Source organism: Camarhynchus parvulus, chromosome 4 (assembly GCF_901933205.1).
Source record: "Camarhynchus parvulus chromosome 4, STF_HiC, whole genome shotgun sequence".
Classification (NCBI taxonomy): Eukaryota; Metazoa; Chordata; class Aves; order Passeriformes; family Thraupidae; genus Camarhynchus; species Camarhynchus parvulus.
The window spans coordinates 1,906,532-1,920,906 of NC_044574.1; the positions used below are offsets into that span (position 1 = coordinate 1,906,532).

General features: G+C 55.0%; 1 protein-coding gene across 1 annotated transcript; it reads left to right on the top strand.

Moving 5' to 3' along the window:
• Window positions 1-1,114: 1,114 nt before the first annotated feature.
• LOC115903137 (shootin-1-like) lies at window positions 1,115-14,375 on the top strand. Its single transcript, XM_030947390.1, has 12 exons — window positions 1,115-1,154; window positions 2,798-2,874; window positions 4,633-4,719; window positions 4,852-5,017; window positions 7,472-7,548; window positions 8,364-8,445; window positions 9,672-9,766; window positions 10,523-10,668; window positions 12,114-12,211; window positions 13,142-13,256; window positions 13,426-13,475; window positions 14,152-14,375. Exons 1-12 carry the CDS (start codon window positions 1,115-1,117, stop codon window positions 14,373-14,375), a joined length of 1,257 nt encoding a protein of 418 aa, XP_030803250.1.

The following is a 14,375-nucleotide window of genomic DNA, read 5'->3' on the forward strand; positions in this document are numbered from 1 at the left end:
GATCTGCAGCTCCCCAAAACCCCAAAATTCTGTGTTTTTGGGAAAACTCCCTTTCCTACTGTTGGATCCTGCTTCCTAAAATCACAAAAAATCTCTTTTGTTTTTATTGATGAGTAAATGACCATGGTCACCAAACCCTTCCGTGCTCCCATGTTTCCTTCCATGGCCATGGAATTCCCACCCTGGAAATCCCTGGAGTGGCAGTTCCTGACCCCACCCTGATCTGCAGCTCCCCAAAACCCCAAAATGCTGTGTTTTAGGGGAAAACTCCCCTTTCCTATAGTTGGATCCCCCCTTTCCTAAAATCAGCAAAAATATGTTTTTATTGGTGAATAAACAACTGTGGTCACCAAACCCTTCTGTGCTCCAATGTTTCTTTCCATGGCCATGGAATTCCCACCTTGGGAACCCCTGGAGTGGCAGTTCCCGACCCCACTCTGATCTGCGGCTCCCCAAAACCCCAAAATTCTGTGTTTTAGTGGGAAACTCCCCTTTCCTAAAGTTGGATCCCCCTTCCTAAAATCAGGAAAAATTGGTTTTTATTGATGAATAAACGACCGTGGTCACCAAACCCTTCTGTGCTCCCATGTTTCCTTCCATGGCCATGGAATTCCCACCCTGGAAATCCCTGGAGTGGCAGTTCCTGACCCCACCCTGATCTTCAGCTCCCCAAAACCCCAAAATTCTGTGTTTTAGTGGGAAACTCCCCTTTCCTACAGCTGGATCCCCCTTCCTAAAATCAGGAAAAATTGGTTTTTATTGATGAATAAACGACCGTGGTCACCAAACCCTCCCATGCTCTGATGTTTCCTTCCATGGCCATGGAATTCCCACCCTGGAATCCCTGGAGCGGCAGTTCCTGACCCCACTCTGATCTGCAGCTCCCCAAAACCCCGAAATTCTGTGTTTTAGGGAAAACTCGCCGTGGAAAATCCCAGCATCCTACTGTGGGTTTCGCTTCCCCCCGTTGGGATCGGGGCCTCTCGGGAGGAGGGAGGGCAGAGGGAGGGCAGAGGGAGGGGAGGGTGGTTTCACTTCCCCGTGGGGGAGCGAGGAGGCAGCGCCGGGGAAAGGGAGGCACCCCCAGATCTCAGGGGTTTGGGGACCCCCAGGCATGGCCTGGACTGGGGACGGAGTCGGGGGACACCTCACGGGTAAGGGGGAACCTCGCGGGGGAAATTTGGGGCGTCACCAATGGGGTTTGAGGGCTGCCAGTGGGGTTTGAGGGCTGGGATTTGGGGTCCGGGGGGATTTTCCCTCCTCAGGATTGGGGATTTTTGGGGGTTCACCAGTGGGGTTTGGGGTCTGGGATATGGGGTTGGGCAGGATTTTTCCTCCTAAATATTTGGGATTTTTGGGGGGTCACCAGTGGGGTTTGGAGGTTGGGATTTGGGGTCGGGGGGGTTTTCCCTTCTCAAAATGGGGATTTGGGGGTGTTTGGGGTCTGGGGGGATTTTCCTTCTCAGGATTGGGGATTTTTGGGGGTCACCAGGGGGTTTGGGGGCTGGGGGGGATTTTCCCTCAAAATTGGGGATTTTTGGGGGGTCACCAGTGGGGTTTGGGGGGCTGGGATTTGGGGTCCGGGGGGATTTTCCCTCCTCAGGATTGGGGGATTTTTGGGGGGTCAGCAGTGGGGTTTGGGGGTCTGGGATTTGGGGTCTGGGGGGGGGATTTTCCCTCCTCAAAATTGGGGATTTTTGGAGGCTCACCAGTGGGGTTTATGGGCTGGGATTTGGGGTTGGGTGGGATTTTCCCTTCTCAGGATTGGGGGATTTTTGGGGAGTCACCAGTGGGGTTTGGGGGCTGGGATATGGGGTTGGGCGGGATTTTCCCTCCTCAAAATTTGGGATTTTTGGGGGATCAGCAGTGGGGTTTGGGGTCTGGGTGGGATTTTCCCTTCTCAGGATTGGGGATTTTTGGGGGGTCACCAGCGGGATTTGGGGTCTGGGGGGGATTTTCCCTCAAAATCGGGGATTTTTGGGGGGTCACCAGTGGGGTTTGGGGTCTGGGATGGGGGGTCTGGGGGGGATTTTCCCTCCTCAAAATTGGGGATTTCTGGGGGGTCACCAGTGGGGTTTGGGGTCTGGGAGAAATTTTCTCTCAAGATTGGGGGATTTTTGGAGGGTCACCAGTGGGATTTGAGAGCTGGGATTTGGGGTCTGGGGGGATTTTCCCTCCTCGAGACTGGGAGATTTTTGGGGGATCATCAGTGGGGTTTGGGGGCTGGGATTTGGGGTCTGGAGGGGATTTTCTCTTCTCAAAACTGGAGCAATTTGGGGACTGGGATTTGGGGTCTGGGGGAGATTTTCCCTCCTCAAAATTGGGGATTTTTGGAGGTTCACCAGTGGGGTTTATGGGCTGGGATTTGGGGTCTGGGAGGGATTTTTCCTTCTCAAAATTTGGGATTTTTGGGGGGTCAGCAGTGAGATTTGGGGTCTGGGAGAAATTTTCCCTCAAGACTGGGGATTCCTGGGGGGTCACTGGTGGGGTTTGGGGACTGGGAGAATTTTCCCTCCTTGAGATTGGGGGATTTTTGGGGGGTCATCAGTGGGGTTTGGGGGCTGGGATTTGGGGTCTGGAGGGGATTTTCCCTCCTCGAGATTGGGGGATTGGCTGGGGAGAGGGTCCAGTCCCAGGAAAAGGCGTTGGGATTCGGATTCCCGAAAGCTTTCCCCATCGGATCAGGGATTGTGGGGAACAGTCCAGGGGGAGCCGGGGACCCTGGGGACCCCAGGGCTGTGTCGGGGGGTGGCAGGGACCGTCCCGTCCCCCACTGTCACCCCTGGTGTCACCACAGTCCTGGCTCGGGTCCCTGCAGCCATCCTGGAGTCCGGGAGCAGCGAGGAGGAGGAGGAGGAGGCAGCTCCTGGACAGGTATCGCTTCCAGGCTCCTTTTCCATTGGATTCCCGCTTCCTGATCCCATAAATTGGGGGGGATGAGGTGGGGGTGCCCCGTGCCCGGATTCCGGGGGTGGCGCGGGCACAGCGTCCCCGGCACTGGGGGTGTCCGGGTGGCTCAGTGCTCGCCAATGGAATGATGATGGAATGCCGATGGAATGCCGATGGAATGCCAATGGAATGCCCTGCCAGTGCCAATGGAATGCCGATGGAATGCCCTGCCGGGGCCTGGAATGCTGTGCCAATGGAATTCTGTGCCAAAGCGGTGCCAGTGCCAAACAGCGCCGCTCCAATGGAGCTCCATCCCCAGGGCCATCCCATCCCAATGGAGCTCCATCCCCAGGGCCATCCCATCCCAACGGAATTCCATCCCCAGGGCCATCCCATCCCAATGGAATTCCATCCCGAGGGCCATCCCATCCCAATGGAATTCCACCCCAAGGGCCATTCCGTGCCATGACAATGCCACGTTGTGCCAACACGGTGATGTTTGCCACGGCTGTGCCGATGGAACACTGTGCCAATGGAACTCCATGCCAATGGAACTCCATGCCAACGGAATTCCATGCCAATAGAATTCCATGCCAATGGAACTCCATGCCAATGGAATTCTGTGCCAACCCAGAGCCTCATTCCCGTTTTTCCCTCCACAGCACTCGTCCCTGGATCCAGTGCCAGATGACACCGAGACACGGCTGGCCCAGCTGGAGCAAGGTGAGCCCTGTCCCATCCCCGTCCCATCCCAATGTCCCATCCCCGTGTCCCATCCCAATGTCCCATCCCGTGTCCCATCCCAATGTCCCATTCCCGTGTCCCATCCCCATGTCCCATCCCCGTGTCCCATCCCCGTGTCCCATCCCAATGTCCCCTCCCCATGTCCCATCCCAATGTCCCATCCCCATGTCCCATCCCCATGTCCCATCCCAGTGTCCCTGTGTCCCATCCCTGTGTCCCATCCCAGTGTCCCATCCCCATGTCCCATCCCAGCGTCCCATCCCCATGTCCCATCCCAGTGTCCCATCCCTGTGTCCCATCCCATTGTCCCATTCCCGTGTCCCATCCCAGTGTCCCATCCCTGTGTCCCATCCCAGTGTCCCATCCCAGTGTCCCATCCCCGTGTCCCATCCCAGTGTCCCATCCGTGTCCCATCCCAATGTCCCATCCCAATGTCCCATCCCCATGTCCCATCCCCATGTCCCTCCCGTGTCCCATCCCCATGTCCCATCCCCATGTCCCCTCCCCATGTCCCATCCCCGTGTCCCATCCCCGTGTCCCATGCCAGTGTCCCACCCCAGTGTCCCTGTGTCCCATCCCGATGTCCCATCCCCATGTCCCATCCCAGTGTCCCTGTGTCCCATCCCGATGTCCCATCCCCATGTCCCATCCCAGTGTCCCCTCCCCATGTCCCATGCCCTGTGTCCCTTCCCATGTCCCATCCCCATGTCCCACCCCAGTGTCCCACCCCAGTGTCCCACCCCATGTCCCATCCCAATGTCCCATCCCCATGTCCCCTCCCCATGTCCCATGCCCGTGTCCCATCCCCGTGTCCCATCCCGTGTCCTATCCCAATGTCCCATCCCACTGTCCCCTCCCGCTGTCCCCAGTGTCCCTGGCACCTCCCTGGGTTAAATCCCCACCCTGGCTCGGTGCCAGCCTCGCTCCCTGGTGCCCTGGCCGGGCTCTGGCCACGCTGGTGCCACCTGACCCCGGTGTCACGGCCGGTGTCACCCTCAGGCGCTGCTGGCTGAGCTGGCGGCGCTGGACACCGAGGTGGAGCTGGAGCAGCAGAGCCGGCAGCGAGCCCAGGCCTTCAGTGCCCAGGTGGGCATGGGGACAGGTCCCCAAAATTGTCCCTTTGTGGGGACAAAGTGCTAGGGCACCCTCAGGGCACACCCAGCTCGAGGGCCATGGGGGAAACGCCAGTTCTGGGATTCTGGAATTCTGGTGGAGCAGGAGAACGCGCGGCTGGAGAGGATCAGCCCGGCCAGGAGCCCCAAAGGAACCTCCAGGACGACTCCAGACGAGGTGACACCTGTGATGAACCCCGAGGTGACCCCAGAGGAGGTGACACCCACAGGGGTAGCTCTGGAGGAGCCACCCACCTCCGCCCAGGTCCCAGGTGAGAATGAGGTGTCCCATCCCACCCCATCCCATCCCATCCCATCCATTCCATCCCATTGCATTTCCTCCCCATGTCATTTTATCCCACCCCATTTCATCCCAACTCCATCTCATCCCAATTCTGTTCCATCCATCCATCCATCCATCCATCCATCCATCCATCATCCATCATCCATCCATCCATCATCCATCCCTCCATCATCCATCCATCCATCCATCATCCATCCATCCATCCATCCATCCATCCATCCATCCATCCATCCATCCCTCCATCATCTATCCATCCATCCATCATCCATCCTTCATCCATCCATCCATCCATCCATCCATCCATCCATCCATCCATCCATCCATCCATCATCCATCATCCATCCATCCATCATCCATCCATCCATCCATCATCCATCATCCATCCATCATCCATCCATCATCCATCCATCATCCATCCATCCATCCATCCATCCATCATCATCCATCATCCATCATCCATCATCCATCCATCCATCCATCCATCCATCCATCATCCATCCATCCATCCATCATCCATCCATCATCCATCATCCATCCATCATCCATCCATCCATCCATCCATCCATCCATCCATCCATCCATCCATCCATCCATCATCCATCATCCATCCATCCATCCATCCATCCATCATCCATCCATCATCATCCATCCATCCATCCATCCATCCATCCATCCATCCATCCATCCATCATTCATCCATCCATCCATCCATCCATCCATCCATCCATCCATCCATCCATCCATCCATCCATCATCCATCCATCCATCATCCATCCATCCATCATCCATCCATCCATCATCCATCATCCATCCATCCATCCATCCATCCATCATCCATCCATCCATCATTCATCCATCATCCATCCATCCATCCATTCATCCATCCATCCATCCATCCTAGGGGTCTTCGAGCCCCGCAGTGCCACCCTGCTTCACACCTCGCTCCCAATGTCCCCAAACCCCGGGTTGTCCCCACACCGAGCTTTTGGGGCCGCTGCTCGGAACCCCGCTTTTTTGGGTCAAATCAATCAAAGCGACACTGAACTTTCCCATCCCTTTTTTCCCCTCTTTCCGACTCTTTTTCTCCCTCTTTTCCCACCCCTCAATTCCCCCCTGTCCCACCTTTCTCCCTCCTCATTGCCCCTTGTATCTCGTTTTCACCCTAAATTCCCTGATTTCCCACCCTCGTTTCCTGCTTGCCCCTTTTTTTCTTTTGTCCTGTTGTTCCACCCCTTTTTCTCACCTTTTCCCCTTCTTCATTTCCCCTTGTTTGCCATTTTCACTCTTGCACTTTGCGCGCACCTGCGATGGGGCCATCCAGGGGCCCTTTATCTCCGGAGGGCGTTCCCATGCCTCATTTCCCCTTTTTCCCCTTCCCACCTCTCATTCCCTCCTTTCCCACCCTCTTTCCCCCATTCCCACCCCAATTTCCCACCCCTCAATTCCCCCTCTCCCAACCTTTCTCCCTACCTCATTTCCCACTTTTTATCTCCCTTTCCCACTCCTCATTCACCCCCATTTCTCAATTCTCATTTCCTCCTTTTCCTCCTTTTCCTCCTTTTCCTCTTTTCTCCTGTTTTCCCCATTGCCCCTTTTCCCCTTTTTCCCTTTTCCCCTTTTTCCCTTTTCCCCTTTCCACCTTTTCCACCCCTCAATTCCCCCTTTCCCAACATTTCTCCTCCCCCATTTCCCACTTTTTTATCTCCCTTTCCCATTCCTCATTCCCCCCTTTTTTCTCCCTTTCCCACCTCTCATTCCCTCCCGTTCCCACCCTCTTTCCCCCATTCCCACCCCAATTTCCCACCCCTCAATTCCCCCTTTTCCCAATCTTTTTTTCTCCCCATTTCCCACTTTTTCTCCCCCTTTTCCCACTCCTTATTCCCCCCATTTCCCACTCCTCATTTCCTCTTTTCCCCCCTTTTCCTCTTTTCTCCTGTTTTCCCCGTTCCCCCTTTTTCCCCCGCTTTTCCCCTTTTTTCCCTTTTCTCCCTTTTCCCCCCTTTTCCCCTTTTGCACCTTTCCCACCCCTCAATTCCCCCTTTCCCAATCTTTTTCTCTCCCCATTTCCCACTTTTTCTCCCCCTTGCCCACTCCTTATTCTCCCGATTTCCCACTCCTCATTTCCTCCTTTCCCCCCTTTTCCCTTTCCCCCCTTTTCCCCCTTTTTCCCCTTTTTCCCCTTTTCCCCCTTTTCCCCCTTTTTCCCCTTTTCCCCTCTTTTTCCTTTCCCCATTTTTCCCCTTTTCCCCCTTTCCCCCCTTTTCCCTTTTCCCCCTTTTCCCCCTTCCCCTTTCTCCCTCCTTTTCCCCCCTTTTTTTCCTTTCCCCCTTTTCCCCCTTTTTCCTCCCTTTTTCCTCCCTTTTTCCCCTTTTATTCCCTTTTTTTCCCCATTTCCCACGCCTCATTCCCATTTTTCCCCCAGCTCCACAGGAAGATCTCTCCCAACTCCTGGAACAGCACCGGGACCTCCAGGCACAGCTGCAGCACCTGCACACCCAGGTACCCCAAAACCAGCCCAAACCCCCCTTTCCCATCTTGGGATTTTTGGGATTTTGGGGATTTTTGGGATTTTGGGGATTAAGCCCCACCCACAATGTCCCAGAGCTCAGTGTGGGATTTTTCACGGATTTTCCGTGGATTTTTCATTAATTTTTCGCTGATTTCTCACATATTTTTTGTGGATTTTTCATGGATTTTTCGTGGATTTTTCATGGATTTTTCATGGATTTTTCATGGATTTTCTCCCAAATTTTTTGCTGATTTTTTGCTGATTTTTCGTTGATTTTTCACGGATTTTTCACGGATTTTCTCCCGTATTTTTCACAGACTTTTTGCTAAATTTTCCACAAGATTTCCCACAAAAATTTTCACAAAATTTTTGTGGATTTCTCATGGATTTTCCTCCTGGATTTCCTCCGGATTTTTTGTGAATTCTTCACAGATTTGTCCCGGATTTTCTCCCAGATTTTCTCCCAGATTTTCACTGATTTTTCACTGATTTTTTTCCCGTTTTTCCCCCAGATTTCTCCCGGATTTTTCACTGAGTTTTCACCGATCTTTAATGGATTTGTCACAGATTATCTCCCAAATTTCTCCTGGATTTCTCCCTGATTATTCACGGATTTTTCATTATATTTTCACTGAGTTTTTGAGGATCTGTCACAGATTTTCTCCCGGATTTTCTCCCGCTTTTTTCGCAGATTTTCGGGGATTTCTCATGGATTTTTCACTTATTTTCCCCCGGATTTTCCCCCGGATTTTCTCCCGGATATTTCCCAGATTTCTCACGTATTTTCCTGTATTTTCCCGCACAGCTGGAGCTGGAGCGGGAGGAGCAGCAGCGCCTTCGGGCGGCCCTGACCGCCAGCCAGAGGGCACTGAGGTCCTTCAAGAGAGGTCAGCAGCGTCCCCGTGTCCCCTCCAGTGCCACCAGTGCCACCGGTGTCACCCCAAACCAACGGCCCCAGTGCCCGTGGTGGCATCACCTTCATTTCCCCCTTTTCCCTCTCATTTTCGCCTCTTTTTCCCTTTTTTCTCCTTTTTTCCACCTTTTCCCCACCCTTCTTCCCTCCCTTTTCCACCCCTTTTCCACCCCTATTTTCCACCCCATTTCCCACCCGGTTTCCCACTTTTCCCATCTTTTTTCCCTCCTTTCCCACCCCCATTTCCCACCCGTTTTCCCCCTTTTCCCATCTTTTTCCTTCTCCTTTCCCACCCCCATTTCCCACCCGGTTTCCCACTTTTCCCATCATTTTCCCCTCCTTTCCCACCCTTTTCCCCCCTTTCCCTCCACCTCATTTCCCTTTCATTTCCCACCCTTTTCCCTCCCATTTCCCAAACCTTTCCCACATTTTTCTTCCACTTTCCCCTCTTTTCCTCCCCCATTTTCCACCCCTTTTTCTGCCCTTTCCCCTTTTTTCCCCATTTCCCACCCCTCACTCCCCCTTTTCCCACCGCCTTTTCCCACCCTTCATTTCCTCTCTTTCCCACCCCATTTCCCACCTCCTTTCCCCTCTCTTCCCACTTTTTCCTCCCCCATTTCCCACCTTTTCCTCCCCCTTTTCCCCCCATTTCCCAAACTTTTCCCACCCTTTTCCCACCCTTTATCATGCCTTATTTCTCCTTTTTCCCACCCTTTTTTAAACTTTTCCCACCCTTTTTTAATATTTTCCCTCTCCTTTCCTGCCTTTTCTTCCCCCATTTCCCACCCTTTTCCCCCTCCTTTTCCCCCCATTTCCCACCCTTCATTTCACCCCTTTCCCACCTTTCCCTCCCCTTTTTCCTACAATTTTCCAACCCTTTTTCCCCCATTTCCCACCCCTCATTTCCTCTCTTTTCCACCCCATTTTCCACCCCTCATTTCCCCTCTTTCCCACCTTTTCCTCCCCCTTTTCCCACCTTTTCCTCCCCCTTTTCCCACCCTTTTTCCCCCATTTCCCACCCCTCATTTCCCCCTTTTCCCACCTTTCCTTCCCCCTTTTCCTACACTTTTCCAACCCTTTTTCCCCCATTTCCCACTCCTTTTTTACCCACCCCTTTTCCCTCCCATTTCCCAAATCTTTTCCCCCAATTTCCCTCCCTTTTCCCCCCTTTTCCGCGGTGCCACCCCACTGTCCCCACAGTGTCCCAGATTGTCACCCAGGATTACTGCCAGGCCCTGGAGCAGCTGGAGCTGGAGCAGGACCTGCGCTGCCACGCCGAGGCCTTCGCCCACCAGGTGCCACCGAGGCCTTGGGGACACCACGGGGGGTGGCACGGAGGTGACAGTGGGGTCACCCATCCCGAGGGAATGGGGTGATCCCAAGGGAATGGGACGATCCCAGGGTTCTCCTGCTGCGGTTTCCCGGGATGGAGCCACCAGCCCCTCCAGAAGGTGACACCGAGGTGACACTGAGGGGTCGGGGACACCGCTGAGGGTGGCACGGAGGTGACAGTGGGGTCACCCATCCCGAGGGAATGGGGTGATCCCGAGGGAATGGGGTGATCCCGAGGGAATGGGACAATCCCAGGATTCTCCTGCTGTGATTTTCCGGGATGGAGCCGGGTGGGATTCACTGCCAACCCCTCCAGAGGGTGACACCGAGGTGGCATTGAGGGGTTGGGGACACCACTGAGGGTGGCACGGAGGTGACAATGGGGTCACCCATCCCGAGGAAATCTGGTGATCCCGAGGGAATGGGATGATCCCAGGATCCTCCCACCGCGGTTTCCCAGGATGGAGGCACCAGCCCCTCCAGAAGGTGACACCGAGGTGACACTGAGGGGTCGGGGACACCGCTGGGGGTGGCACGGAGGTGACAATGGGGTCACCCATCCCGAGGGAATGGGGTGATCCCGAGGGAATGGGACAATCCTGGGATTCTCCCGCTGTGGTTTCCTGGGATGGAGCCGGGTGGGATTCACTGCCAGCCCCTCCAGAGGGTGACACCGAGGTGACAGGGAGGTGACACCAAGGTGACATCCGCGCTCCCAGATGCTGGTCCAGCAGAAGGAGGCGAAGCGCCAGAGCTCCATCCTGCTGAGGAGCGCCGCGCCCAATTCCCAAATCCTGGAAGCGTTCCAGGAACTGGAAAAGCTCAGCCGGGAGCTGGAGGAGACGCGGCAGGAACGGCGCCAGCGGTGAGGGAATGTCCCCAAGCTTGGGGACATGGCGGGGAGGGGACAGCAGGGTCCAGATCGCACCCCTCCATTCCCATTATTCCATGGAGTGTTGCTTTTCCATGGATTTCCCTCTGTGGATTTCCACCATGGATTTCCCACAGTGGATGTCCTTCCATGGATTTCCCACCACAGATTTCCCACCGTGGATTTCTATCCATGGATTTCCACCATGGATTTTCCACTATGGATTTCCCACCACAGATTTCCCACCATGGATTTCCATCCATGCATTTCCCACCATGGATTTCCTCCCATGGATTTCCATCCGTGGATATCAAACCAAGGATTTCCTTCCATGGATTTCCTTTCCATGGATTTCCCACCATGGATTTCCCTCCCTGGATTTCCTCCCATGGATTTCCCTCCATGGATTTCTTTCCATGCATTTCCCACCACAGATCTCCGTCCATGGATTTCCCTCCATGGATTTCCCACCATGGATTTCCATCCCTGGATTTTCTCCCATGGGTCTCCCTCCATGGATTTCCCACCACAGATTTCCATCCATGGATTTCCCTCCATGGATTTCCCCACGGATTTCCCACCATGGATTTCCATCCCTGGATTTCATTCCATGGATTTCCCTCTGTGGATTTCCACCATGGATTGCCTTCCACGAATTTCCCACCATGGATTTCCCACCATGGATTTCCATCCCTGGATTTCATTCCATGGATTTCCCTCCATGGATCTCCTTCCATGCATTTCCCACCATGGATTTCCCTCCATGGATTTCCATCCATGGATCTCCTTCCATGCATTTCCCACCTTGGATTTCCTTCCATGGATTTCCCACCTTGGATTTCCCACCATGGATTTTGTTCCCTGGATTTCCCACCATGGATTTCGTTCCCTGGATTTCCTTCCATGGATTTCCTTCCATGGATTTCCCCCATGGATTTCTTTCCATGCATTTCCCACCACAGATCTCCGTCCATGGATTTCCCTCCCATGGATTTCCCTCCCATGGATTTCCCCCCATGGATTTCCCACCATGGATTTTCCTCCAGGGATTATCCTCCACGGATTTCCACCGTGGATTTCCCGCCTGATCTTCTTCCATGGATTTCCCACCATGGATTTTCCACCAGAGATTTCCCTCCATGGATTTCCCACCACGGATTTCCTTACGTGAATTTCCCACCATGGATTTCCCTCCATGGATCCCTTCCCTGGATTTCCCTCCCTGGATTTCCCACCATGGATTTCCATCCGTGGATTTCCCACCATGGATTTCCCACCATGCATTTCCCTCCATGGATCCCTTCCCTGGATTTCCCAAGGCCTTGATGGAACCTCATCGCTCAGCGAGCGCAGATTTGCCCTAAAACGCGACGGGAGTTTTTCCCCAGATTCCCGATTTTAGGCTCGGGGGAGCGTCGCCGTCCTTGGGATTTTCCCAGATCCCGGAATTCCCGCATTCCGCAGGAGGAGGAGCTGGAGCAGGAGCGGGAGGAGAAGCGGGAGCTGAGGGAGAGGCTGGAAGGGCTGGAGAAGGAAGGTGGGAACGTCTGCATGGAATTCCAGAGGGATTCCAGGGAGATTCCAGAAAATTCCAAAGAATTCCAGGGGGATTTTAAAAAAAAAAAAAAATTCCAGGGGGATTTTAGAGGATTCCAGGAAAAATCCACGGGGATTCCAGAAGATTCCAGGTGGATTCCAAAGAATTCCAGAGGGATTTTAGAGGATTTCAGAAGGATTCCAGAACATTCCAGAGGGGTTCCAGATTATTCCTGAGGGGGTTCCAGGAGAATTCCAGATTATCCCTGAGGGGATTCCAGGAGGGGGGGATTCCAGATGGATTCCAAAGAATCCCAGAAGGTTCTAGAATATTCCAGGGGGAATTCCAGGGGGTTTCCAAAGGGATTCCAGGGGGATTCCAGGGGCATTCCAAAGGGATTCCAAAACATCGATTCCAGGGGATTCCAGAAGTTTCCTGGGGGGATTCCAGGGGCATTCCAAAGGGATTCCAGAATTTCAGGGGTGTTCCAAAGCATTCCAAAGGGATTCCAGGGGGATTCCAGGGGCATTCCAAAGGGATTCCAGAATATTCCGGGGGGATTCCAGGGGGATTCCAGAATATTCCAGGGGGATTCCAAAGGGGATTCCAGAATATTCCAGGGGGATTCCAGACATCTGGGGGGATTCCAAAGGGATTCCAGGGGCATTCCAAAGGGATTCCAGAGGGATTCCAAAGGGATTCCAGAAGATTCCAGGGGGATTCCAAAGGGATAGATTCTGGGGCATTCGGGTTCCAGAATATTCAGGGGATTCCAGGGAAATTCCAGCGGGGGGTTCCAAAGAATTCCAGAAGATTCCAGGGGGGATTCCAGAAAATTCCAGGCAGATTCCAGGGGGGGTTTGGAGGGTTCCAGGGGGGATTCCAGACAATCCCAGAGGGATCCCCAATCCCGATCCCGCCTCGTTCCAGTGGGATCCCTCCGGGAGCAGCTGGCGCAGCTGCCGCCGCCTCAGAGCCACCCCCAGGTGCCACCGCCGCCGCCACCGCCGCCACCGCCACCCGCTGCCACCGCCGTCCCCGCCGAGTAGGTGACACACCCGGGCGGCTTTTCCGGCCAACGTTCCGGAATGTTCCTGGAAAAGCGCTGTCCCCACCCCAAGAGGGGAGGGGAGGGGGTGACAGACGCGTCACCTCCTGTCCCCTCCGGTGTCACCTCCTGTCCCCTCCGGTGTCACCTCCTGTCCCCCCCGCAGCCCCCTGGCCGCCCTCAGGCAGAGGAAGGTGCGGAAAAACCCGGAGCAAAGTGAGTCCTGAGGGGCGGGGACATTGGGAGTGTCCCAAAGTGTCACCAGGGTGGGGGTGGGGACATCAGGAGTGTCACCAGGGTGGGGACATTGGGAATGTCCCCAGAGTGTCACCAGAGTGGGAGTGGGGACATTGGGGTGTCACCAGGGTGTCACCAAAGTGGGGTGGGGACATCAGGTGGGTGGGGATAGGATCTCCAGAGTGTCACCAGGGTGGGGACATGGGAATGTCCCCAAGTGTCAGCAGGCTGGGGACATCAGGAATGTCCCCAGAGAGTCACCAGGACAGGGGGGTGGGGATATTGGGAGTGTCCCCAAAGTGTCACCAGGATGGGGACATTGGGAATGTCACCAGGGTGGGGGTAAGGACATCAGGAGCATCCCCAAAGTGTCACCATGGTGGGGACATCGGGAGTGTCCCCAAAGTGTCACTGGGACAGGGGGGTGGGGATATTGGGAGTGTCCCCAGAGTGTCACCAGGGTGGGGGGCTGAGTGACATCAGGAGTGTCCCCAGAGTGTCACAGGGACAAGGGGTGCTCCAGGGGTCCCCCTGTTCCATTGGGGGCAATCTGGGGACAGGGTGGCACCACCAGCGGAGGTGACAGCTCCACCCTCAGTGTGACCCGAGCAGTGTCCCCAGCACGGGGGGGTGACACGCGGTGCCACCCCGGCAGGTGACTCGGGGACGGAGGACATCCGTGCCCGGGCCGTGCAGGAGATGCTGGAGCGGATCCGCGCCGGGATCGTCCTGCGGCCGGCCAGGGCCAGGCCAGCCCCGAGCCAGGTGACAACGGGGACAATGGGCTGGCGGGCCTGGCACTCCCGGGGTCGAGAATTCCTGGGATTGAGCCATTCCTGGCATCAGGAATTCCCGGGATTGAGCCATTCCCAAGATTGA

Bases quoted from the DNA above. Each gene is read 5' to 3' on its own strand.
- LOC115903137 (XM_030947390.1), top strand. From the start codon at position 1,115: ATGGCCTGGACTGGGGACGGAGTCGGGGGACACCTCACGG. The intron at 5,018-7,471 runs GTGAGAATGAGG...TTTTTCCCCCAG, and splicing joins CACCTCCGCCCAGGTCCCAG to CTCCACAGGAAGATCTCTCC. The intron at 9,767-10,522 runs GTGCCACCGAGG...CCGCGCTCCCAG, and splicing joins CCGAGGCCTTCGCCCACCAG to ATGCTGGTCCAGCAGAAGGA.